The 27,813-nt window shown below is 40.0% G+C and overlaps 1 protein-coding gene across 11 annotated transcripts in view; it reads right to left on the bottom strand.

Moving 5' to 3' along the window:
- The window catches only part of PLCB1 (phospholipase C beta 1), a 415,451-nt gene that overhangs the window by 126,420 nt on the left and 261,218 nt on the right, over positions 1 to 27,813 (bottom strand). For all 11 annotated transcript variants that reach the window (XM_083828903.1, XM_083828908.1, XM_083828906.1 and 8 more), the window contains 4 exons: positions 24,615 to 24,668; positions 23,951 to 24,026; positions 17,446 to 17,546; positions 15,866 to 16,032 (listed from right to left, as the gene is read on the bottom strand). In XM_083828903.1, coding sequence (XP_083685029.1) covers positions 15,866 to 16,032; positions 17,446 to 17,546; positions 23,951 to 24,026; positions 24,615 to 24,668 — 398 coding nt within the window. The remainder of the gene's footprint in view (positions 1 to 15,865; positions 16,033 to 17,445; positions 17,547 to 23,950; positions 24,027 to 24,614; positions 24,669 to 27,813) is intronic.

Raw genomic sequence — 27,813 nt, 5'->3', positions numbered from 1 at the left:
TCTGAGTATATCACAAAATTTCCTTATCACCTACAACTACATATTCACATACTTTTCAAGATCTACTACACTGGATCGAATATGCAAATGTTCATGGATGGCAGTTGAAAGAAAACGATGTAAAAATTTAGCTGTTACTTTGCCTGTAAGAAACAGGGGTCTTCTGTGGTCAACATTTGTAAGTTCTAAAAGACAAGAGGAGTCACTTCTGTCATCCCAAATCCTTTTTCTTGGAAGGTGGCATACTTCTGGTGAAGGACCTATTGAAAATTCACAAAATCTATAGGGGTAATGAAGCGAATCCACTGATTCATTTCATCTCTCTTATGGTTCTTCAATATTGTCAACACTAATCAATCAAACTGCTTTCTTCTGCAGGTTACGAGACCTGGAATTTCCCCACTCCTAGAAGATGGCACTTGTAAATTTGTCAGGGACCAGGAGTTTCAGCCCATCAATTAAACTGGTCGATAGGATGCACCATACTTTGTGTATATACTTCTCAAAGACTTCTCTAGTTGAAGACTTACTGTGTTATTGTAAGGTTCTTAATAATCCTCTTTGACAAGATCTAGAGAACCTCGTTTTTGTTATCAGAGGCCTCTGGCAGTCCTTGTGCAGGGCCAGAGTATTTTGCAGTTTCCCATGCCATCCTAGATATTGATAATAACCCCATGTAAAACTGTTCATGTGTGGTTTCCAGGGCTGGCAAAAGCACAGACTGCTTTGGACACAACAATCTTTGTCTTAACGAGACATAAGTAACTTGACAATTTCCTGCTTTCCCAACCTCTCCAGTGTGCCAGCATGACCAGCTCATCCAGTTTCTGGATGTGGAAATGCTTGTGGATCCTTAGGAGCTTGCCAGCTCAACAACTAAAGGATATAAACAAAGCCCTGCTCACTCAACACCTGCAGCACCATGCCAAGAATAAGATAAGAGACGTGAGGGTTCAAAGTAGGGTTGAGATTCTAGAAGAAGCTTCTTCATTGGGTTAGCGCCCTCTGCAGAGGCATAGGATAGAAGTCAAAACCCCAGTAGTGTGCCTGGAGGAAATAGAAAAGTAAAGCTAATCCTGCAAACTTCTCAAACCAACTGCTTGATTCAAACTTCGTCCCCTTATTTCAGCAGACAAGCTGCATGCACAGCTACTTGATTGCTACCTGATTTTCCCCTGACCCTCAGCAGGCTCAGGTCTGTCCCCAGGAGTTTTCCAGTCCTTTGGGCAGTCTTGTGACACAGTAGGACAGCAAAACAGAGAGGCACAACAGACAATGGAAAAGACCACTTCTCTGATCATTCTTCTTTGCACTTCAGTCCTGCAACTTTAAAATCAGCCTTTGTTTGTCCCTTAACATTTGCAGAGGTTTTGTATGACAAGATGTGCATTTGTTTGTAAGCAGTTAACAAGTTTGGCTGCACAGATCTTGAACATTTCCTTCCATATATTTGCAAATTTAGTAGAGCTTTCCATTTGTTTATGCCCATGCTGTTATCTACTCATTTATGATGTAACTGGTAGGCACAATTGTGCCAAGAGATTTTATGAAAGTAAAAAAGTTAACAAACAAACAAAAAAAGGAGAAGAAGCAATTAATTGGCACCTCATATCTCCCAGCCAGCAACACAGAATTACCACGGTATTTTGTTTGACAGCGAAATCAGGTCTATTCCAACACAATCTGTAACTTTAATCACATTCTCTGTAATCCCGTATAACTGAACAAGTCGTCTCAAGTCAAAGATTAAAATCTGCCGAGTATAAAAGGTATTTGATAATCCTGTGAGAGATCTGCACAACATGTCCCATTGGGAATTACATTCCACCAACCAGCTCTGCACTTCACAGCTCATTAGATATTAAAATTCTCGTGCCCGGTGTAAAGTAGGATGCATATACCCCTGATGTGTCTCTTGACACTGTGCACACATTAGCTACTATATGCTTGCTAGTTCTGTGTACCAGTAGAGAAGTTTACAAGGACGAATTCACATAAAATTCACAGTGTGGGACGCAACGTGCCATTGCCACTCTGCAGCATTTGCATCCAAGTGCTTTTGGAATTCATGCTGAAACCTTTTCAGCTTTCCAAGTACACGTGCTGTTATAATATTGTCATGGCTTAACTGGAATTTCTGTCTGTACTGACTGTTGTAAACAAGGTAAGGACAGGACTGCATCATCCAAGTAACATCCTCTTAAACACAGTCATCACAAAAAGAGAATATGGTACAAGGTCAGCCCAGACCAGATGCCAGAACCCTACAACTGTGTTACTGGATGTTACTTCAAGAAAGTCACTGCTGCTCTATTTTACAAATACCCCTTGGGATAGAAAAGAGCTTCAGTCCTCAGTTCAGGATCTGCAGATATTTCAGAACATCTATGTACCACAACCATAAATTACAGACAACAGGAAGAGGAAGCCAGTAACTCCTCCATTTTAGCAATTTTCTCCATGACCAGCAAGGTGCAAAATTCACACTAGTCAAGACAGTTTTATCAAATTAATAACTAAGTGGAGGAAGGACAATACATTTGAATTGCTATATATGATTATTAGTGAAGCATTTAATAGAGTTTCTAAATTCAAACTATTCCTTATTGGAAAAACTAATCCGCAGAAAGAACAGATAGAAGCAAGCTGAGGTCAGAAGATCAGGATTTCTTTGAATTTGAAAGCGGAACTTCATGAAAGAAGTCCTGAAACTGCCACACCGATCAGCAGTGGGCCTAGCTTTTTATACAGCCTATAATAATCTGAAAAAGTAGAATCAACAACATAGTGTTTAAAGAACAGACAGTTATCTGGGAGCTGCTATCAAAGCAAGATGATAAAGCTGAACCAGGTAAATGGGAAGGAAATCAAATGAGAACATGCAAAATGGTAGCTAATAATTCTAGCAAAGAGCAATCCAAAATTGCTGAATTGGGAGCTGAATTGGGAAGAAGATGCCTAGAAATCCATCATCCTGAAAAGCAGAGAAGAGAGGGATTACAGAAATATACCTATGTGTAGCTGCATCAAAAATAGTAGTTGGAAAAAATGTATTTGATTGGCAGGGCATTTTACTGTCAAATCATTGACGAAAGAGGTAAACATACATGGCATCAAATATATCAACATACATATCCATAACTAAACTTAACCTACAGACCTAGGTAACCCTACAGATTTAATGGACATAATGTTTGGCCACAAACCAAAACAAGCTTTCTTTGGCAACATGTTCTAATGGCAAAAAAAAATAAAAAAAATGATCACACTAGAAAACTTACTCAGTAAGAAAGAAGAAAGAGCAAGATTCATTGCTCTACCCTTGAATGGATATATTGTAGTAGGACACAGGGAAAGCTGAATATAAACAGAAAATGGTATCTCCTATACAATATAGGAAATAAATGTTTACTGAATGGCAAGCAGTCAGAGAGGGAAAACACTGGAAGGTAAACATGTTGTGCTTAAGTAGTGTACATAAAAGAGCTTGCTCAGTATCAGTTAATCCATGCGGAAATATCACATGCCCAAGGACAGTAAGATCTAGAATGTTTTGCAGAGTAAGGATCATCAAGCAAGTAAAGCAGAATTAAATATGTTTGAATCAGGAATGTTTGTCATTCTAATGAAGCTATCACATCCATTTTATCCTCTGTACAAGTGCACAGTGAAAGCTAACACTGGATACAAATTTTTTTCAATAAAATGTTTGCAAATGGAAATCAGGTTTAAGAATGGATTTTAGAGGAAGTACTCCAGCTCAAGACACTTAGCTTGCTTTAGGGAAGAAATACTTCCTATAAGCTTTCATGCAATCCATCCCAAATAGCAAAACATGTTTTTATAACAAAGAGCATTTTCAGTCAGAATCAAAACTCTGGAAGCATGCCAAGGACATTGCCACCTTGAAAGGAAAAGGAAGATGGAGTTTCACCTGAGAAGAAAGGAAAGTTTCCAGACCTCACTTTTCTCTGCTGGTACGAGCCATCCATTTTACAAGTTCTTAAAGTCACAGGTTGTTTTAGCCCTTTTCAAACACCCACAGAAGAAGGGGTCTAAAGCCTATGAAATATATGTATTTTTCACTAGTAGTGCTAGAAAACAGCAACACACACATACAGGCATGGAATTTTAAGCATTCTTTCAAGATTTTAATCACATTTTTTCTTCCTCAAAATCTAAATGTTGGAAATGCATTTATTTTAATGGATATTGATCCTCTAAATCTCTATAGCAGCTTTAAACACCTCTGCTGTAACAAAGCATGGCCACAATTCAGAAACACTGGTAAGCAGAGTTGATGTGTTAAGGAGCACAGTGACTGTAACCTGCTATATTGTAAACTACTGTTTTATTAATAGCAAATAGCACATATATATAAATATATGTCTATGATAGCTAACAAACAGACAAGTGTCCAACATCTTGAATCAAGTATGTTTGTGTTACAAGTCTTTTATCTCACACATTCAACCAGATCCCTATATAACTATACATGTATAGATATATACAGATAGATATGTATAGATAGATATCTTCTATGTTCAGTGTGCTGTGAACTTTCTTATTTGTTACTTTACTGGAATACTAAGTTTACACAAAGGCTCCTGTCACTGGTGGTATCCCATACTTGTGCTTTTCACTTTGAATGCTACATTAGGGTATTTCCCATTCTGCTCATTCTTCCATACAATATCCAAAGTGACTCCTATAGTTCTTTTTTGGTCCTTTGATGGACCAACTATCTACAGATACTCTGCTTTTTAGTTATGTATCTAACTTCTTAGTCAATCAAACCCTCAAAACTTTTTATGACTGTACTTACAAAGCTGTAATAATGTTTTAGGCTTCACTTTACTCCACACTCAGCTTAGCAACACTGTTTTCTATTCAGTCACAGATAGCTTTCTTTAAACCAAAACTGTTTATGCAACATTAGCACACATATCTGAAGATTTCATTATTTTTAAAGAGTGGGGGAAAATCTCACTCTGGTGTAGATAAGCAAACATGCTCTCCTAAGTCTCAAGACTGAAACGGCAATCAACATCATCTCCAAGTTGGACTGTTAAGAAATTCTACATCTAAAGCTATCTAGCGAACCACATGGGACTGCAGTTTATTCCTTGGCAGGCGTTTAGGTTTCCGCTTTTTTCTTTTTTGTTCCCTTTCCAAATTCAATTTTTCTTTAAAGAGCTGGTCTGATTTGTGCAGTCTTTACATTAGCAAGCCTCAGCTACTGCCTTCCAGATTCTCTTCCAAGAGGGGGACCTTGACTATTAAAAGCCACAATAGAACTACATCTGGATGATTTCAGCTGACATTGCAAAACTACGCAGAGCAATACAGCAATATAAAAGATGTTCCCACCATCTGTCCTTAGGATCCATTCTCTCATTGTAACTGCAGTTTACATGAAAACATATGTGCTACTCTGGACTTTGGTTGAGGTCTGAAGCACGATCCAGGAGAAGAAGGTGCTAAGGGCCCCAGGACCTGGGCTGGTTTCATTCATTACACCAGGACAGATGAAGCAAAGGCAGAACACAGTGAGGTACACCTCAGTCTCCCAGCTGACATCTTAAGCTTGGCTATTTCTGAACACTTTGAGCCCCAAGCTGCAATCATCTAAAACAATTACTGTGGACAGAAAGGCTACGGGGTTACTGGGTTTTACAGACACAAGCCCATTCTCTAGCTGCTCTTGACTTTTCAGCACAGATGTAGTAAGAAATTGTTTCTGACAAGATATCCTTTACAGACTATGAGAAGGCAGATAGTTTAGATCCAATTAAACCTGTAAAAACACTACAAAAACACCTTCATACTAGTTCCTAGCTAGCAGTGGAATGAGCACATTATGACATGGCAGATTTCTATGACAGGCAGACAACTAGATAAGTGGAAAGCTTTTAAATCAGACAGATAAAAATACCATTAATCCCAGCAATACTACAGTTATTTCTGACAATCCTGAATGAAGGCCACTACTGGAATACATCACCGCCTTCCCAAACCTCTGGAAAATATGCTCTGCAGAATGCCTCGTAGTGATCCTGGGAGATGTAATAATGTAAGATGGTGGCTTACTTCCAATTGCTAAGTTGCATTAAAAGATGTCTAAAAATACAGACCTTTTTTCTTGTTGGCAATACTTCACAACATAAGCTCTTGCTGCACTTGCCAAAAAGGCTGTTCTGAAGTATAATGGGAAGAAAGAAGAGCATGAGCATTCTATAGGTGCGAAAAAAATGGGAAAAGCCTTCATAACAGTTAATATTTTTAGTTCCAGAAACTCCTCTAGTTGAAGAAGAGAGTTTAAATTAAAAAGAACTGGAAAAGAATAAAGGCATGGTTGTGCAAAGCCAGTTCAAATAAATTGAAAAGAAGGAACTTCAGCTCCTTGAAATGGACTTCCTCATCTGTTCCTTAAACTTGGTCTTGCAGTTACAGGCATTACATTATACACTTTTGTAAACTAGTTGAGTTTTACATATATATATGTGGGTTTTTTTGCCCTCTTTACTACCTCTGGTAGACTGTCCAGACCATAACATTAGGAAACTTCTCTTAATTTCCAGCCTAAAATTATTCAAGGCCACTTGATACTCCCGTGTTCTAAGGCCAACATTGTCCTTTAGCTTACAACTTCTTTCTGCCTCCCTAGTGTTAACCTTGGTACTTATAGGCAAGTTATATTCCAGCATATCCAGCAATAAAGGATATTGTTATAGGAGATGACTACATGTGAGGTTATAAGGGAAACTTCCTCATATGGTTGTATTATAGTAGCACACATACTTCAGCTATGTTAACAGCCCTGTTATGACAGATACCATCCACACAGAAAGACTCACAAAGCTAACTCAAGTTAGCTCCTCAAGGCAGAGACTGACTGTCTATTTAGTCAAGTCAACCAAAGGAAGAGGCAAAAAAAAACACACAAAAAAACCACCAACAACAAAACGGCACATGAAAGGGAATGGGCAAATGTCGTTGAGCTCATTTGTGGCAGAGCCAAGAAAACTGTGCTCTTCTGCCACCAGTTCTACATTTCACCCACTGGATCACAGCAGTTATTATTCCATTTGTCCTTATGGGCCCTTTGCAGCTGCAGAGCACTACATTTGTAGCAGTCATACTGAAGAGGCAAGACCCACAATGTTTATTCAACGTTTATCTATACTTGTTTCCTTCAGCCCATGAGTCTATGCTGCCTTATGTTTTCAGAAGTAAACTTTATCTGATATTCATCTTCAAATAATAAACCCTGCTGCTAAGACTGAATACCTCCCTGTGTTCCATAAAAGAGGCAGTGGCACAGCAACAAGCATAAAGAAGCTGTTTAACTTTTAGAGTAAGATTTCTATTTATGGGCTCTGATAGTCTGAGGCTGAGTCGAACACAATGCAGACAGGCAGCAGCAGAAAAATGTTTCTCCAGAACCCTTGAAAAGCAGCACTGGTCTAAGACTCTCTTTACCTATCCCTCAGCAAAAGCTCCAGCTGAAGGGAATGATGCAGCCCAAAATATCTACCGATGTTGGCTTTGTGGTCCTGTCACCCCAGATTCTTTCAGCCATTTTCAGTGTTACAAAAGGGCTTCACGCAGGAGTCCATTAGATGGCCTATCACATTTCCAAGATGTGGGTCAGGAGTTGCTGCTATGGTCAGTTTATATATTAGCACAGGTCTGCTCTGACTGCTGAACTTACGTTATCAGGATCAGTTTATGCTCTGCAGCTCTGAAGATACAAATTCCACAACGTGTCTGTCCATTTGACACACGTCACAGTTTCACTGACATCAGTGGAGCTATTTCTGGTACCAGATACCAGTCCCAAAATGCATTTCTGCAAAGCTCATTTTTCTTTCAAAGTATCTGTATTATATACAGAAGATTAGGAAACTTTCCCTCCCTGGAACCCTAAACATAATTTTGATGAATGCTATCATTAATTCGACGGCAATAGCAAAAACCAACTCTATGCATAAGCAGCTGGGTCTTAGACCCAAGCCAGGCCCTACCTTTTTAAAATGCAACCAAAGAACAAAAGGTAAAAACTTTTGCTTTTTTACTAAGCCAAATACTACTGTGCCTTTGTTTACTGTTGCCAAATCCATTATTACCAGTCCGCATCACTGTTGCATTTTATAAATGGTACAGTTAAATTATAAAAATAAAGCACTTGTAAAGTGGATAAAAAAAGGGGGTTACGGAATATAGTAATTGAAGATTTTACTTTCTAAAAGACTTCTACAGTATTTGTTTTTTTCTACTTGAGATACAATCTTCTGAACAATTGCAAGATCCAAAATGAATTTTACGTCTCTAGTAATGCAAAAAAAAAAAAAAAAAAGCATCTAAAATGAAAAAACAATGCATTACAGAAGCATATTTTGCAAATTCATTTTGACAAGTATTGTTTCCATGAACTTATTTTTAGCGATACATTACTCATGCTAACCTTTGCTGCATATATGTATATATATTTAAAAAAAAGAAAGGCTTTCTAGCGAGCTTACTAACTTAGCACTTGCAGCTGATGACATGGGATAGGCTATGACTTTTTGTTTTGCTGATACGTTTTAAATAGTAATAAATTGTGACTGGGATCTATTGTTCTGTTGCCATTTAAGAATGGGAAGCAATGCTAAGCGCTCTTCTCTTGAAAACTGGAATGCTGGAAAGCACTATAAATCCCAAAGTTAATGGGCTTTTTGATAAATATTCTTAATATCCAATGTTAAGTTAGGAGGCTGAAGGGTTTCAACCACTTTGGAAGACTTTCTACAAATGTTTCAGAGCCAGAAAGCTCCACCATTTGACTGAATGGTTTATACATTAGAATTTATGCTTTAAATATTATGAAGGATGTTCTAAAAGTGTAGCCGCAGTTGCACAGTACTTGTTTTTGACATTAAAATCTGTTGCCTAGAGAATGACCCCCTTCTGCCATTGAAAGACTCCAACGTGTAATTATTCTTAAGCAGTTACTAAAAGGTGAATTTAATGTGGTGGGACCAAAATGTTTAAAATGTATTGATGTTTCAGGGAGGAAAAACACATTTGTGCTTAAGTGAATATTGCCTGGTGTTAAGGCTGCTGTGAGGAAAAACACATGTAGTAAATGCTGCATAAAATTAAATGTATCTTAATTTAATGTTAATTGCTTAATTTGTTTTATTACTTAAGGAAAAAAAAATAACAGCACAACTGCCAATAAATGTGCACTAGCAAAACAGAATTAATACTGAAATTCAAAGGGAGTTGTGAAACTGGCTCCCCTAGCATCTTTCTAAATACATGTCTAACTATAACTGACATATAGGATTTTTGAGTAAGTGTAGGTTTATGAATAGGTGGAAAATCCAGAGAAAGAAACACTTCATAACATAAGAGGAAAAGTCTTTTCTTTCACATATCTAAAGGTCTGGTCATTTAAAATAAAACAGGCAGTAGCAGAACCTAAACAACTGAGTACTTAAGAGAAAAAATTAACATCTTTATACCATTAGTTATCTTAAAAATACCTCTAGTTAAGTTCAATCTGGTGTACAGATCCATTGGCCAGTAAAGTCTCCAAAGCACCTCCAGACTCTCTTTAAAGCTTGTATTACACTCAAGACAATTTCTCTCAGTTATAAAAACACTTTTAAAAAAATAGCTTATAATAACCTAACCTCCTTCTTGCTCTCACCAACTAGGATGATTGAAAGCATATATTTTATTGCTACAGCACAATTCCAGCTTTTTCATGTCTCCTTTCCCTTGCAAACCTCGTTTCCCTGTTCTTCATTGCTCTTCTTGTACATGGACTATAGCTCTGTATGCTTGGAGTCTAGAAACAAAGGTCATCGCTCCTGGGAGCTTGGACATTGCAAGCAGAGACACCTGAAATTCAGCATCCATGTACCATCTCCTATCCATAATGTAGCAAGATCCTGAACAACTTCTGTACAAGCCTTCTTAAAAGTGAAAGCAAATAAGAAATTCTCCAATTAACAACTTGGCAACTGATTTATTAACACTCATCCCTTAATCAGCATGGTAACTAGAAAAGGAACACATTTTAGCAGTTATGCCATCTATCAATGCAAATGCTTTGTAGCTTGAAAATGCCGAATTACAAGATGCTACTTAACCAGGCCTAACAGCCACACAGCATGTTTTTGCTGACAGTGAGAGACTGCTCATTGGTACCACGAACTTCCTTCTGCCTCCACCTGATAAGGAAGCATGCTATACATAGCACATTAATCTCCTTCACTATATGACACAAAGCATTAATCACGCAGCTTGCTTCAACCACAGTAAAATACTACTCCATATGCTTAACCTATGTAGATGTCAAGCCCATGAACATGCTGATGTTGCAAAAGCTCAATCACATCCCAGATATACAATCCCTAAAAATACATTAACAGTGTGCAGAAACACAAGCAGCATTTTAAATCAAAATTGAGTGACCTAGGGCCCTTATCCAGTAAGCTCATTGGTATTTGATTTTAACAGGTACCTGAAGGGCCAAGTTGTAAAAGTTTAAAATATTACGTACAGCTCTTGCTTACTGTGTTCAAAATACTTTAGTGTAGCTGCAACATGTACCAAAAAGGACCTATAACAGCAATCAGAAAATGAGAATCATCTTATGAGATGTCAAGTGTTTGACAAGTGCTGTAAAAGTTTACAGTCAGTGTGACCACTCTTTAGAGATTCATTTAACTAGCTATGAGAGAAGAAGCATTTAGTCAAAAGAGAATATTGTTACATAGTGGATGTGCTCAAGCATTTAGTCAAAAGAGAATATTGTTACATAGTGGATGTGCTCAGATTATGAACTGAGTTAGGTAGCACACTAGGAGAAGATATAACCATCGGACAAGCGCAGGTCTAGCACTGCTGTCCAAGCAGGGTAGTGGAAGCCATGAGGGGCACTGCTGCGAGCAGGCCCTTAGGCCACACACGGGAAGGCCAGCCCCAGGTGGCTCAGCAGTTAGAATGTAACAGGGTTCTTCAGGAGTCTGATGCTCCTAGTTTTGCCATGGAGAAGATGTAAGGAGATAATGTGGCTTCTGGTTGGCTTTTTCTTCCTTGCCTTAAAGCCCTGGAAGCTGGCAATAGCCTGGACAATGAGCAGTGCCACAGGGCCCCAGAGGTGCCTGCCCGGCCTGTTTTGCTCTGTTTTCAGAGTTTTGGCAATCGCCTCGCTGAGGGTCAGACCAGAATGTCTTCACAAGGATGAAATGGCAGAGGGCACCGGGACTCCTTGATGTGTCTGAAGGATTGCTCCTGTGGGAGATTATTGTGATCATCTAATCGAGTCTCTGCTGTGGAAGCAGCTAAGGCCTGTGCATCACACTCTTAGAAGTTGCCCTGGTAGCTGTTCTCATGTTTCTGCCCTGAAATTTCACTTCAACAAAGCTGGGAAATAGGTAATTATGGGAATTAAGTTTCAATAAAGAATTAATATGATGTTCAAGGAAATGGAGCATAAGAGATTTTATATAACTATCCTTTCTTCCCACACCACCCATAAACTTAATCATATGCTTAAGGGATTTATTTCTCTGAAGCCAGGATGTTCTGCATGTTGCAAACATGAAATCTCACTCCCACAGCATAAATGTTTTCAGCAAATACTTTTAATCCTTGAGAACTGCAAGAATTCATTTTCTGTTTGCATCTTGGCATGTGTGCTACTGCACCGAGAAAAAAGATAGAGACAATACATATTTTGTGCATCTTTGTGAAAGATGATTAGAAAACTAGGCCTTTTGGCCCTATAGAAGACCTGAAAAGTACAGACATTTGCCACTACATTTGTTTCAGGCTTTTGTAAAAGTCATTTTAAGCATTGGAAGTTTAGATAAGGACTACAGAAAGTTAGAATACAACAAATGAGCTTGGCTTATTTCATGAGGACGCTGAACATGAATCCGTTTAATTCAGTGGGATGTCAGAACACTGGATTGATCACTTAAATAATTAAATATGGAAATAATACAGAAATGAACATGGAAGTGGTCAGACCTTCACCATTTCTGTACATGTTTGTACCTAAGCATCTGATGTTTTAATGAGTTAACCTGACACAAGATAAGGAACAGAGCTGGTCAGGAAGACAGCTTATGGAAACAAAACAATATACTTGTGTGCAGGCATGTGTGCACAAATGCGCACACACTGAGCAGGTGCAAAGGTTCAAACTCTAGAACAATCTGAAGAAAAAGGATTTAATTGGCATGAAGACTGGCAATTTATATCTCCTAATGCTTGCACCCAGGCCTTTAAAGTCTCTACCGCCACAAAGTAACTTCAGATCACTCATTACTCTTAAGAAATGGCTTAAATCACAGCTTTCAAATTTCTTTATGGTATTTTCTTCTGTTCTGGACCTGTATTTGTGATTTACTTCAAAGAGTAACTTTTCTTTGCCAGGAAAGAACAAATACATATACTATGCTGTCAGATCTTCTGGCTTGCTTCTTGAACCCAAACTCTGCAAAACTTGCTGTTCCCTGCTCCAAAAGTCCAATTATTTAATTGCATTGCTCTTGTACAACAATGATGAAATCATCCTTAGGCCACCCGTAACTTGGTTTCCCATGTTGCTGTTTATCATGCAGTTCTCTCACATCATTACCTCTCCCTTGTGTGCCTTGCTATGCTACTCACCTCTTCCTTATGCTATTCCTGTTTCTTGGTGTGCCCAGTTAATCCTGAGGAGTGGTTTAGTTGGGACCCCTTCCAGCTCACTTAAAAACGCAGGAGCACAAAGGAGCATGTGGAAATGACCCTAAGCCCATCTCTCTTCATGGAGCTGCTGGGCCTTGCTTTCTGAGAGAACTATACTGGATAAAGATTTCTGCTATCTTTCTACCTACTTTAGCTGCTGGTCCCACTACTGTAAGGTTTGTATCTGTTCTTACTATTTTAGCTGACAGTACTGGGGCCAAACATCTTGCTTCCACCCCTACCTCTCCACTGACCTTGGCCCCAGCAAATCAGGGGACTTGAGCAACACCACCACAAGAAATGTAGTGGAATACCTGAGCAGCAGAGGTAGGAACTTGAGGCTAACAAGTTCATGGGTATGTAATAGTGGACCACATCTAAATGTAGTTTGAACATCTTCAGGTCTACTGAAAATAACATCTCTGCTCAATGGTCCAAGCAAGTACAGTTTTAGTGGCAGGGAAAGCATCTCTGAAGTGTGCCACTTCAGTTTTCTATCCCTACCATTCAGCCTAAGAACAGTCCTTTACGACAGCAGAAAGTCTGAGTGACAATCCCTTTTACAAAACAGTGTATTAAAAGGTTAAATGATTATTCTGAATATGCACTGTTATATTTTGGTGACATTTTGCAGACGTGCAGCGTTTGTTTGCAATTATTCCACAAGTGTAGGACTGAGCACACACCTACACTTCATTTAATATACTGCGAACTGCATTCCCAACTTAGAGCTGAAGTATGGAAAATATTGCGTCCCTATGTTGCTCCCGATCAGCCATTTCCTTTAATTATGGAAGGGGCATAATTAGCAGAACATGCCAGTTGCCACAGCTCAGCTGACAGACAGGGTGCATATAAAGAGGTGGTGTCTGCAGCATGGAGGTGGCCGGCAGGTTGTGCCAGGTGTGTGAGAGTTTGCTGGATGAGTTTGAAGAACTCAAAAAAGAAATTAACTCCCTCTGGTCTGACTTTTCCTTTATAAACTCAGGCTTTTCTGCAAGAACTGATTCTGAAAGAGTAATACAAATCATACACAGGAAGGGAAGCACCTATAGAAGAGCAAGTGCCTGTACCAATTGTGTGCACCAATATAAGTTAGGGTAAACTGGAAGAGTCCTACAGATCCTACTTTGAGGGTGTTGGCAAATACCATTGTAACACACTTCTTTCTGAGGTTCCTTTCATGCTCTCTCCTCATTGTTAGTCAGAAAGTGATTTCATTGTGACTTCAGTGTTCTGTTAGCACAACTCTTTCTAATAAATCTTTCATTTGGCTTATATGAAGTGCCAATATTTGAGTAATAAGAATGATCTTTTACGTACCAGATTTCCTTGTAGCTGAAGTGAAATAAGGTAAGCACATATTCTAATATTAACATGGATGAGAGAGGAGGTCACAATGTGTTTTCATCTCCTCATGCTAGTATTCTCACTGACGTCAAAAGACAGACTCACATAAGCATGACAAAGAAGTAGGATTTACCCCTCCATCAAAAATTCTGGGAACAACAACTTGTGTGAACTAGAGAAGAAAGAAGGCTTATGAAAAAAATTACAAGAGTTTTGCTTTGAGATAACGTTGATGGCTGTATCAAGAGCCACAGGTTGCCTTCAGGGAGCCACCTAGAACGTGGGAAGAGACAGCTGAAATTTGCATTGCTGCCTGAGAGATTCTCTTAAGACCCTCTTCCAGGTCAGGTTTTGAGAGTGAAATACCCTGCAGCGTGCAAATGACTTGCAAGTATTTACAGAGCTCAGCTAACGAATTACCTGCCCCACCGCCTGCTCTCTCTATTAATCACAGTAAATACCATATGCTGTTTCTGTGCAGACGTGTGTTTCCATGCTAGTGTAAGGGGCAGCCTGCAAACTATGCAGGGGACAGAGAGGGCTGAGAAAGCACTCAGGCACAAGGTGAAGAACAGCCTCTCCTAGCTGCCTAAATCTGTATTTCAGAGAAGTACAGACTTGGCAGTAAGGAGATCCTAGCCTGGGAGTGAAAGAACTGCAGCCTTCCAGTGGGAAGACAAGTAGGATCAGATGCAACACTTGAAGAAGGTTCAAGTACAAAGAGGGGGGGATATTTTAAATAACTATTTAATTGTAACAGCAGTTTCTACCTCAAATGCAACAGCCTCTATGTAATTACTTTGGGTCAGAAGCTGCAGGCAATACTTTATTGAACTTTTGCTTCTCACAGTAGAAGTGCAAGGTCTATTTATAACAGGCTACTGCCAGGATCCTGCCTTGACAGTTTTATTTAACTGAGGATTCAAAGGCTTTGTCTCTTTGATGCTGTTTTGACCCTGATTCTTCAAAGGACAGAGGACATGGAGTTCAGGGTGCCCAGGAACTCTCAGCAAATGCTTAGCAACTTAGAAGGATGGGTCTGAAGTCTCTGGACCAAAAAATATATATATTTTTTTTGTGTCAGATCTACTTTTCGGGATATTCCCCCGCCCCTAAAATTTCTAAGGTATAAATGCACTAGAAGCCTGGGTAATCATTAGGATATGTGGATTGGAATAAAATAGGATGCAAAAACAAATTCAATACTATTTTAAGACTGGCGGTGGTAACAAAATTCTCTCACTGTTTTTGGCAAAATGCCCAGTTATGCCTTAGACAACACTCGAGATTTTCAAAAGGGAATTTTCTGTGATTCTGGCATGATATGCACTCAGCTACTTTCACATCTTAGTTTGCATGCTACTTTATAAGAAAGCAGAAGGCTAGACTTATTACTTATTCAATGATAGAATTATCATCATCTTAGTTTCAATGCCACTGTTTCTTTAAAATTTACCTTCCATATGCCAGCAGATAGTCATTGTGACAGTAAGGTTTCTGCTGAAGTTTGCATACCAGAGCAACTGTTCTAAACTATCAATTGCACATACTGAAAAATAAATACCCAAACCGGCCCATCCTTCCTAAACTGATACTAACTAAATACATTTAAAAATTAACCACGTGATGTCTCACAGGCTTGTATGATTCAAAAGCAGGTAGTTGGAAATGCAGTATGATTCTGAACCAAATCTTGCCTTACTGTGTACTGCAGGATAATTGATTCATTGTTTTAAATCAGAAACTGAGTACAGTGAGAACAGAAAAAAACACTGACCTTTCTTTGCTAGATTACTGTTGGGTTCATATTTCTCAATCAGTTGTTGAACTTGTTCTTGTTTTAACGGTGGATAAAGGATTTCATTTAATCGTGGATCACGTTGCTTAAGATTTATAAATTCCATCATTTGATCAACAGTAAGGTATGGTTTGCTCTTGGCACCACTAGGGAAAAATTAAAGCAAAAGCAAAGCAATTAAAATATGTTTCCTTGAAATCATGTTCAATGTTCTGTAATTTCCCAGGGAAACTGAAAGAAAATTCAAATTATCATACAAAAAAAAAAACACAACAAAAAACACAATAAAACAATGTCCCATTGAGTCTCCAAACTAATTTATTTTGCCAGCATGTAATGGCAAACATTTTTCATCAAACATCTAGGATTAAGATTTTTAGAAGCATTCAGCATTATTAACATCAATGGCAAGAGTTAGAGCAATGTTAAAATCTTTTCATTCCTCTTGAATTCCTGGAACAAAGCAATTTAAGAAAATAAAAGAGAATACGATCTGGAATTCAATCTTGCTGCAAATCAAGCTTGCTGCAAACACTCCACTGGCAGTCCTAGCATAACTATTTGGTTTTAATGCTGGATAACAGCAGCCCGGACTTCATTATTCCAGTATTTGCTTGTTTTATAAACCTACAAAAAATGCTAAGCACTCTGCAAAGTAAATGAAAAGATGCCTATTTGGAGTTTGTAAAAAGAGTAGAAATTGGGTACAGTTTGTACCCAGACGGAGATCCATGAAGGCTCCTAGCCAGGTGACATGCTTAGGATTTTCTACAGCGCTCAGGACTGGCCTAGTTCTACTCTGCAGGAAAGCAATAGGAAGTCGACCCCTAGGTTCAATGGGAGCAAACTAGGTCATGGCTGAGTTTTCTCTGAAACCTGAGAGGAAATAAGCACAAAGAAGACTAAGTGAGCACGCTCATGTTGCAAAGATACAGTCACTAATTGCTTTGGTGATAACGGGATGTATTTTAGAAATTACTTTGCTTTCATATTGCTTCATGTTCTGACTCCATTGATTAGGCTCTGCTGAAACAGGGAAGTACAGTGACTTGCTGTAAGGGCCAGAAGCACTGTGGAATGACATGAGCTTTATAGCTTGTAACTGAATGTATGAACTCAGTTCTAGCTGGTTGCTAATTTAATTTCATGGTGGCAATTCCTGAAGCACAAATCCTAAAAGTTACTACATTTTTTGCAACCCTTAATCAAGCTTTTGGGGGCAATTATACATGTCTTCATGCCTATTGCATGCTTTTATTGTTTATTACTCTTCTTCCTTTACTTTCATGGAAGCCTAAACTATCCTCATTTATACTGCAAAATGAGAGCTGACAGTTGTGCTTGTCTAGGACCAGAGGAATCAACTCTGGCCATCAGAAATGGAAGCAAGAGCTTGGGACAAGAGGTAACCTTGATCCTTGGTTAAACAACAGTCCTGCTTGACATTGAAAACTGTTCTTGGCAGTTGCTGCATGGTGCTGTAGTCTAAATAACCTACTTTGCCATCCCTAGCCCAGAAAATCAGTGGAGAAAAAAAAACAAACAGTGTCTTTTCTTACAACTCAGAAAAGATGTGGTCGATTTCAGGCCGAGGGCAGAGGTTGTTTAAGAACACTCTGTACACGTCGGGCGTGAAGTCGTCTTGAGGGATTGAATCATTCTGTGAAATGAAAAAAAATAGTGAAAGAACCAAATGGCACTTTTACACGCTTTTTGTAAACAGATCACTCGCTACTGCCCTTCTTTTGATATACTTCCTGCAACTTAGAGGAGCCCAGGCTTTGCAGAATAATACATTCCCCTGAATAACAGAGCAGCTTAAAGAGCACATCTTCAAAAACAAACAAAAAAGCATTCCCCATCTTCATTCCATAAGACAAAGTTCTCTCTTTCTTGGAGCACCTATGAAGAAGAAAGAAAGGACACCTCCCCACATAACCACATTATCTGTAGCACAAAATGAGCACAGCAGTCCTGAGGAAGCTGGTGACCTGGCCAGTGGTGCTGAGCCAGCATGCTTTGGCAAGGCAGCACACAGTACTCATCTTTCCAAAGCTTTCACAGAACCAGAGAACAAACTGAGTCACCGAGTCATAATTAATACTCTTGTTCTCTGACAGTACCAGAAATGTTTCCTCTTCCTTCCTGAAGATACACGTTTAAGATATCACCATGATGGGCAAGAGTCACGCACTGTAGCTTTTCCATACACCTTCCTCCAAACCACTGAGGGTAGCTGATCAGGCAATCAGATTGCTTTTACAGAAACTGATAAAAGTGCTTTTCTTTAGAAGAGATACCAGTATTTTTTCTAAAGTTTACAATAATTTACATTCATTCTTGCTTCCAGATGATACTTTCACCATCCCCATTATACCTGGTAACTTTTCTCTGAAAAAAATAGAACGACTATATTTAAAGGACGGAATTTTTGGAACGGGTAAACAGTCCTTTGCATGAAACTCAGGAGTTTTCCCACTGGCAAATGCTGTCTTAAAGCTCCACACTTTTTGCAAAAGACAGCATGGACTGCTTTGTTAGCAGGGCTGGGAAAAAACGAGTACCCCAAGGAAGGTGCAAGCTGAGCAGTTTTCTTGGTGCAGAACGGTAATGATGCACCCACTGGTTCTGCATTTGCATCAAGGCACTGAGAAAGGAGAACAGTACAGAAGCTTGTATTTTTTGCAGAGAAAACCTCATAAGGAAACAAGAAAGTGAAAACACAAAAAACGCAGAATGCACATACAGAAAATCTGATTTTGAATTTCCTCCACGCAAGCTAACTTTATCAAAAGCTATGAAATGTCGTCTCTGGAATCACAAAGGAACCATGTGAGACTCTCAATGGCTCCAAATAATGCCTGAATCTGATGAACCAGAGGAGGAAAATTGTAATTTGGACTCAAAGCTGTTTGCTTTTAAATGCTGTTGAGCCGAATTTTATCGGGAGCAAGCTGCTGATTGAGGAAATCATTGCTTTTATTTATTCTGTCTGTTTAATGCAGTTGCCAAGGGAACCGGAAGTGTCAGTTCAAGCCTTTGGTAAAAGGAAGGGAATTTTGTAATATTTTTCCTGCTTTAAGTTAAAATAAATAAGTAAATAAACACTATGGTTGTCACTTTACCTCTCCTCTCATCAGTGAAATCCACAGAGGCCCAAGTGGGTTCTGTACCATGACCATCATTCAGCGTTTGTGTCTATAAATGCAGACTGAGCTGGGCAGCTCCCAGCTCTGTCTCACCCTCCATTCCCCTCAGACCATTACTCCTTCCTTATTTTGGCAGACTACATGAGTGGCTGCTATATCTGCTTAACCTAGCAAATCCTACCTGTAGCATCTTCTTCCCTGACTCAGAAGAGCTCAGAGCAATCACCTGCCCAGCTGCTGCCCAGGAGCTCAGAGTAATGCACGTGCCGTCACAGCCAGCATGAGGATGGGCAGCACCAAGAACCCCTGCTCAAGCCCATTTCTGGGACTTGTTCCAAAAAAACCCATGCTGCAACCTATTCTTCCTCCAAACTATCTTCCTGGGGTCAGCTGCAGTGCTTGCTCAGAGGATGCAAAACCCTGACTGGCTTTCTGTGCTGCTGAGAGTTTCATCTGGTGTCAACTTGGAATTTGCCTGCACACCTGCAACACTGACTTGTCTGCGTGGGCACAACCTCTAAGCGGAGGTTCCACCAGCACAGGATTCTGACCAAGGAGCAGGGACAACAGGCGCTAGCAACAATGTCCTCAGCACCTAGACAGCATGTGCCATGTTCAGCTTTTGGTGTTTCTCCAAACACTTCTTCACAAAAGGCAAAGCCACCCAGTGATTCCCAGGTTACACTGCAACACCAAAGATCTTTCCCTGTATCATGTCATGAGAAATGGGGTTTTCTCAGTTGGTAACTTTTTAGCTGTTAGAAGCAATCATTCAGGATCAGTGAAAACCCTTGTTTCCTTTCATGCTGTAATCAAAAGGTACCGGTGCACATTCACCTGGGACAGCTCGGGCAACTTCTTGTTCCACTCACCTCACACATCCCTTGCTCAGGGCCCTACCTACTACTGTGTGGTGTCTTCAAATCTTACTCAGCCAAAACAACCCTGTATGCTTTGCTACAGGATCAGCGTGTTGAGTCAGGTAGGTCACCAATGGCACAAATACTAAATCCCCTGCAAGGCTGGATGAAGAAGTTTACAGACTGAAGCTGGAGGATGGCAATAGCTCCTTTCAGGGAGAGCTGCGGGTGGCACAGAACTGCCTGTGAAACTGCACCTGCTGCGCTTTGACCAGTTTGAGCTGTGGTGCTGAGTAGGACCACTGAGACTTGCGTATTCCTAAAGGATGGGTTTTGTAAAGCTTGGGCATTTCTTATTAAAGGTGGCACCTCAATACTCAGTGCACCTATAATCACTGTTCAGCAGGCTACTGCTCCTCAGCCAGTGCTTCTCCTAAGGGCATTTTTGTCGTTGATTCTGTAATTACCACAGAATTACAGTCTCCCACTGACCTAGTATATTTTTTTCCTTTTCAGGGGATTTGAAGGTACTCAACAATGTAAAATATGTCTTTTCTGATAACCTGAGATCCAGGCTTTTATTTGTCAGTTCAATCCAATTAAGAAAAACATACCTCAGTTTCCAAACAGATACCTACAAATACGTGTCTACAAAGAGGATAGCCAATACAAGTCCTCAGGCATAAATACAGACTATGTTAACGATTTATTATTTCCTACCAGTAACATAACTAGTGGGCTACAAGACACAGAGATACAGAGGGGTGAGGAAAGCCTTGCTGTAAGCATTCATCACCCCAGGCACAACTTCAGACAACTATATTTGGGTTCCAAAATCCTGCCTGCCAGAAAGGATTAAAATACGCTGCCCCTTTCGTCATCCTGGTCTGAGCCATCCACGTCTCACTGGAACCACCCACACACCTTATGCGCTAATCTCTTTTTTGAGACCAGTGAACGAATCACAAACTTTCTGTGACACATTAGAGCCTCTCTCATCTCTGGCTTTGCAGAATATTGGTATTCAATTTTATTTTGTGATTAAGACTCTCTACTAATTTCAAGCACTGTTGATTTATGATTTGTCTAGTTACCCGCTTGCTTTTATAACACCTGTATCCATTCTATTTTATATTCGGAAGCACAACAACTAATTCAGATTATTTGCACAGATAGGACTCAACAGATGGTTGTTTTATTTTGTGTAAACAGTCAAGCTCACTGGTGCTTTATCATGAACCTCTACATTAACTGGAGTGCAGAAACCCGTCTTCAGAACCAGAGGTGACTAAAATAAAGTTCTTCAAATGCTGTTTAACTAAAATGAAAACAAGCAAACCAACAACAACCAAAAAAAGCTCACAACCAGCCCACCACACCCAAAAGGAAAAACAAAACAAAACAAAACCTTCCCAAGGTTTAAAAAACTGTGGATGCCAATCTACGAATCAGATGCCAAACTCAAAAACTTCATTGGCATTTTTTAAAATATCATTTTCCTATATATTTAAACATTCTTCTGCTTTCAGATCTGCTAGACAACAAATGCTTCAGGAAATCTGATCATACAAGGCTTGGTCCTGCAACACTCTACACATGCCAAGCCCAATCCATAAATAAATAAACCCAAGCTTTGCAAATGTGCTTGACTTGAAGTCCGTAAATCATCCCATTGCATCATGCCCAACTGCTTGCTGAATCAGAGACAGAGTGCTCAGCACTGCAGAGAATCAACCCCTTGTTAAGGTTTCTAAATCTGAAATAAAGAGTTAATTTTAGGCCCTCTGGGAGGCCTGTCTATTCTTCTACAGCAGAACAAAGGCAGTCTTCCAAGCAATGAGAATTCTTCCTCCTCTTCCACTAAATGCAGTGCCTACATGTTGTCCCACAAGGACTCCTGGCAAGCATACACATGGAGTTTGCTCAAGAGAGGGGCTAGCAGATGCTGAAGTTTGTACTGTCACAGACAAGTCCATGCCATGACACTATGCACCAGAAGCAGTCAGGCTGCCCTATGCTCTGTTCATCACATAAGGTACATGAGGGACTGTCCCAGCCCTGAAGCTATGAACCAGGAAGATGTGAGACTACCAAGTGATGACTTGGCATCCTCTTAGACATGACTGTGAATTTAATTCTGTGTTTTAGGGTCATCCATAGGTTCTGAGAGGTGCAGTAAAACATCATGTGAAACTCCTGCCCAACAACACCCCCATCTTTCTAAGGAATGAGAAGTATGCTTTTTTTTATAGCAAATGTGGAGAGAAAATCTTGAGAGTGATTTTCATGAGGTATGAATCCAAAAATATAGAAAAGTCCAAGCTGTTAATGTTCTTGAGAGAGTTTCATGAATACTCTGCAATATTCATTATGATTTTACTGCGGAAGATTCCCTTATATTCACATCTTGCATGCTGCTGGAGTCCTGTGCTCTTCAGGGTTTTACAGGAATAACAGTTGTCCCATAGTATAATGGGGTAGAAAAGCAAGAAAATGAAGCTAAGAATTTTATTTGTTCAAATAAACAGGAACACAAAAGAAAAGAACTGAAGCTGAAGTACTGGTTTTCTTCTAATCCATTACCTTTAGGAGATTCAGAGATTCATTCTTTTCAAGCACTAAGCTCCTAAAATATTTTTTCCAAGATGATCAATACAGTTTTCTTTGTTGCATGAAGCTTGTTTCTCTTTTGTCCCAAGCAAAGAAAGGATCTACTTTATACTATGAATAAATTTTCACAATGGTATCCCAGCAACAAGTATCCAGCAATGTCTATGTTAAACTGACTCTATTAAAATAAACAGCAGAAAAAGGTTGCAGGTTTTTTTGAGGATTCCAGTGATGTTTGGATTTTTTTTTTGCATTGGGAAATAAGACATTGTTTTTTATCTTTATCAACATCAAGAGAAATAATAAATCAACTGATTTAAAAAGCAATGCTTCACTGTTGGTTTTTTTAGCATATCTTATTAAAAATTGTTTGCTACCAATTAAATGAAAACCCATCTTTAAAATAAATCTTTTCATGTTTCTAACCTCACAACATTTTTAACTAGTCAAACACCTATTTTACGTGCTAATACTTAAAGAACCTTCCTTCAGCTAAGATTGTTATAATCGTTTATATTACATGGCATAAAGCTCCAAAACCTGTGAAGGAAGGTCTTAGTGGAAAGTCGTATCAGAGGTTTGGCTTGTGAAGATTTTGCACCACAGCTCTTCTGGAGCAGTAGGAATTGGCTTTATTAAGAAGTGTTTGGGGACACAAAGGTTGAATGAACATCGCAGCACAGAGCTTTCTACAACAGTGAGGGATTAGGTGATGCAGGCTCTCCTCTGCTCCAGACTGGTTCTGCTCCATCTCTTGGACCTCGTAAATAGGAATTATCCTGCAAGAAGCTTCTTTGGAGGAGAATCTCCACCTAAAAGGAATTGTCTTCACTACAGTGTTTACTAAAATCACCCGCTTGATTTCACTCAGCTTGAAAGGGCTTTCTTGAGGCTGAACTACCAACCTGCAAATGCTTCTGGTTGAGGAGGGCCCCTGGATGAGCAGCATACAATGGCCTCATCCCCACAGCATTAACAGCTTTGACACACTACTAGTTCAACGTTTTTTTCATGTACCTTTTAGACAGGCTACAATGAGTTTAAATGGTCTCTTTTGTGAGAAGGAAACAGATTACAGCATTAGCTTCATGTCAAACCAATACTGCTCTAAAACTGCGCCTGGAAAACTGTGTACTAGTTACAGACTCTGAAAATATTCTCATAGGATTTCTCCAGGGCAGATCACATGACTCCCTGCCCTTTCCTTTAATCTATTTGCACTTCTTCAAGGCACTCCTGCTCCCTGTACAATTTCAAATCAAACAAACTCCAATTTGCAGTAACCTCTATGTGGGAAAGATAGACCTGCTGCTGAGGACCCATCTAGGAGCAAATCCAACACAGCATGATCAGCCTTGGACAAATCATACTCAACTCAACAGAGAGTAAATACCAGTGAATACAAGCAACACTTAGTCAGGGCAGGAATAAATTCAGATGCTTACCCTGGAAGATGGAAGATTACAAGCTTCTAACGCAGTCTCTACCCGTTTTCTGTCAGCAGAAAACAAGCGGTATATACTGCAAAATGAAAACAAACCAGAGTGAATTGGCTTAAAGACATGCCTTGTTGGCCCATGTGGCTTAAAGACTGGATATTGCTTCCCAGTTTCTCGTATCTTTAGCTATTTATTTCCATTTGCTGGATGCTACATAACACAAGTGAGATTAATGATGTCCACGATGAGTTTAATTCTACATCACACAAGGCCCTGTTACAGCAAATAGTTATTTGAGAAAGTCACCACTGCTCTCTTCACCACATTACCTCAGTGGTACACAATTTGAGTATATTTATCCTCACAATATATTTCAGAGCTAAAAAAACCAACATTTGTAATGGTGGTGGTGTTTTTGTTTGTTTGTTTTTGTTTTTTAAATTATACGCAAGTGGAACAAGAGCAGAGAAGCTCAAGGTAACAAGGGTAATCTAAGGCCAAAGGCTATTTAAACACAGACATCCTGAGAATCATTGGGTACTCTTTCCTTGGGGTATACCACAGATCACAAAATGATTATTCTAGACACAGGGATCACATGTTCATCCCAAATGATTATTCATACTCAAAGGTCAAAAGAGACTACATGGTAACAAAGTGGAACACTTACTTCTTCAGAGGAATGCGCCCTTCTGGTGTCACCTGCAGCTTAAGTTTTGTGTAACTGTGGAGAGAAAAGCATCTTATTTTATCTTTAGCATCTTCAAGTGTCTCTTCACCAACTTTATAGCCCAACACTATTGCTTTTATCATGTGATAAGTTCCACCCAAGTTTTTTGCCCAAAAAGAAAATCCATTGGGATACTATTAATAAGTACCTTTTCCATCAACAGTAATGCACCTGCACTGTCAAATAATGTCTGCCTTGAAACAGGACATTGCAAACACCATTAACACACAATTTTACCATCCTTCCAAACTCCCCGCTCAAGCTGCCAGCCACTCTATCCTTTTGCTGAAGGAGTCTTCTTCCTTTCAGCTAGGTCCAGTGCAAGCATAAACAAGATTTCAACTTTACCACCTTCAAATCCACACGCTGTTAGGAAATCCTCACTGGGATGAATGGCAGTTTCGCTTTTGTGTTTTATCTTGCTATTATTCCCAGCTATTTTTCTGCCTTTCAGTAGCATCAGCAAAAGCATGTTCTTTGCTGGTAGCTGAATATAGGCATGTGGGTGAACCATATAAGCAAGATACTCAGGTTGAAGTTATGGATAAGCATGTGTAGAAGACACACTGTCTCCCTCTAGCTTGCTAATATCTATTTACCTGTTTGCCTATCCCCACTATCCTTTCAGTGAGGCACACAGGCTATACAACTTGACTGGAAAGGTGGCAGTACTTCTCTTCTAGAGGCTGAAATTGTGCCTGGATGTTGCACACAAATATCCCTGCCTCTCTAAGACATCCCCACTACACAGCTGTTAGGGTTCCTCTGTTTGACCCTAAATGCTGACACTCCTCAGCTGAAAGGAAGTCAAATTGCTGGCAACTGAAATGTCTCTGCACCAGCAAGAGTATATTTAGCAGCCCTGGGCAAGCCCATGACATTTCTAATCTGAAACAATATAAAAATTACATGCTGAAACCATCTACAGGCAGGCAATTACACAGCTTTTGAACTGAGTATTTAAAGCATCTCAGTATCTCAGGACCTGTGACTTCTCTCACATGCTCATTAAGGCAGCAGGATGAGGATATATCTTTCTTTGTTCAAACCTTTCCACTAGCTGATTCAACTCCTATTGAAAGAGGAGTCATGCAGTAGCTATGAGCAGCTAATGGGAAGCAGTTGGGCCTACAGTGATCATCTGATGCTTCTCCTGGTATGTGAGGACTACTGGTAACCAGCACAATGCTCACCAGCAGCAGCCAGCTGTAGTTTTGGTACAGACAAAGTTTTGGTAACAGGGGTCTTTTGGTAAGGCTGGCTTCTATGAGAAGAATCCAGAAGCTGCCCCATGTTAGATAAGGGGCCTGCCGCTGGCCTGAGCCAAGCCTATAAGCGATGTTGTAAGACACCAGGACTAGTGAAGAAGGAGGGCAGGAGGTGCTCCAGGCACGCAGCAGCAGTTCCCCTGCGGCCTGTGGAGAGGCCCCTGGTGGAGCAGGCTGTCCCCCTGCACCCACGGGTCCCACACGGAGCAGATCTCCACGCTGCAGCCCCCCCGTGGAGGAGCCCCCGGTGGAGCAGGTGGATGTGGCCTGGAGGAGGCTGCGGCCCAAGGAGAGCCCCCGCAGGAGCAGGCCCCGGGCCAGAGCTGCAGCCCGTGGAGAGGAGCCCCCGCAGGAGCAGGGGGTCTGGGGGGAGCTGCCGCCCGTGGGGGACCCGTGCTGGAGCAGTTTGCTCCTGAGGGATGGACCCCGTGGTACGGAGCCGTGTGGGAGCAGTTCTTGAAGAGCTGCTGCCTCTGGAAAGCCCACGCAGGATCAGTTCAAGAAGGATGGCATCCCATCACGATAGCTGTTGAGAAATCACCCTGTCCTTATCTCAACCCTTGAGCCCTTTGCATCGTATTTTCTCCCCCTTTAACTTTGAGGAGGGGGAGTGTGAGAGCCTTTGTGGTAGAGCTCAGCTGCCCAGCTTGGTAAAACCACCACACCAGCAAAGCACACATTTTGAGTGCTTTGTCCCTTCTACTAGAATATAATTAAAACTATAAATGAGTTTTGCAGTAACACAATCTGGAGGAAAATGTAGCTACACTGAAGTACTTCAGAGCATTTATTTATTTATTTTTCCACTTTACCCACTGGCCTACCAAAGGAAAAAGAAACAGCATGGTTCTAATAAACTTTCCTTTTCTTCCCAACTGAAAATTCCACTAGCAACCACTTCAAAAACAAAATGCATATTAACATCCTTAACAAGTGTAGGAACATTTCCACAAATCCTTGTGTCCTCATACACATCTTCTGGAAACTGAAATATTCTGTGCCACTGTATCACCAAACAAAAATACTACCCACACCAGTCTCCCAGCAATGAGCTAGATTTAAAAATAAATAAATAAATAAAAAAGTCACAATGATTAGTTAAAAGAGTTTCTTTCTTCTGCTTTTGAAACTTTTGAGCACATTCTGGTCAAATTTAATGTTTTCCTCTGTAATCAAGAAAGCTAGAAGTAAAATAAAATGAAGAAATAAGAGTTTGCTTTAACTGAAGTTTAGAATCCTAAAGACGTGTCAGAAGAACAGTCAAACCCCACCACTACTAGCCACCTTCTTCCCCCCAAATTCTTTGGCATACATGCAACACTATTTCTTTCCCTGCAGCTATAATCCATCAGTTTGGGAAAATTGAATGTTATTCCTGTTAAGAGGCCTGCTAAGAGATACTCCCATTGGTAGCAGCTAAACAGACTCATTTCAGTAGCGCACTGCTGACTCCAGTGGTGACAAACTTTGGATGCAATACTGGACCAAAGTTTCCACAACAAAGCCATCCTGTACTTCCTATTGCACTGCTCAGTACTTCAGTACTAATGTACTGAAAGAAGTTTAGTTGTAACCTAACACAAAATTATACTGCAGGATTACAACAGAGGAATGTGCACTTTACGACCAAAATGGTGGTTTTTATTAACCACATCCTTCCAAATTAACCTGTTTTTCTCATATGACTAAAGCACAGGGAAGCTGCTCAATCTGTTTATTATTGCACTTCCAACACTGCAAGGGAGTGAATGCCACAAAGAAAAATGCCTAATTCTGCTCTAATGCAGTTTGTTTTTCTGTTTCAACAAAAGGGTACTGATAGGATTGCAACCAATCCTTTGCTCAGTACAGTAATTATAACAGGGAAATAG

Source organism: Anser anser, assembly GCF_964211835.1.
Source record: "Anser anser genome assembly, chromosome: 3".
In the NCBI taxonomy this organism is placed as follows: Eukaryota; Metazoa; Chordata; class Aves; order Anseriformes; family Anatidae; genus Anser; species Anser anser.
Note: the sequence above shows the minus strand (reverse complement) of the source record. Positions and strands in the feature narration are given on the sequence as shown.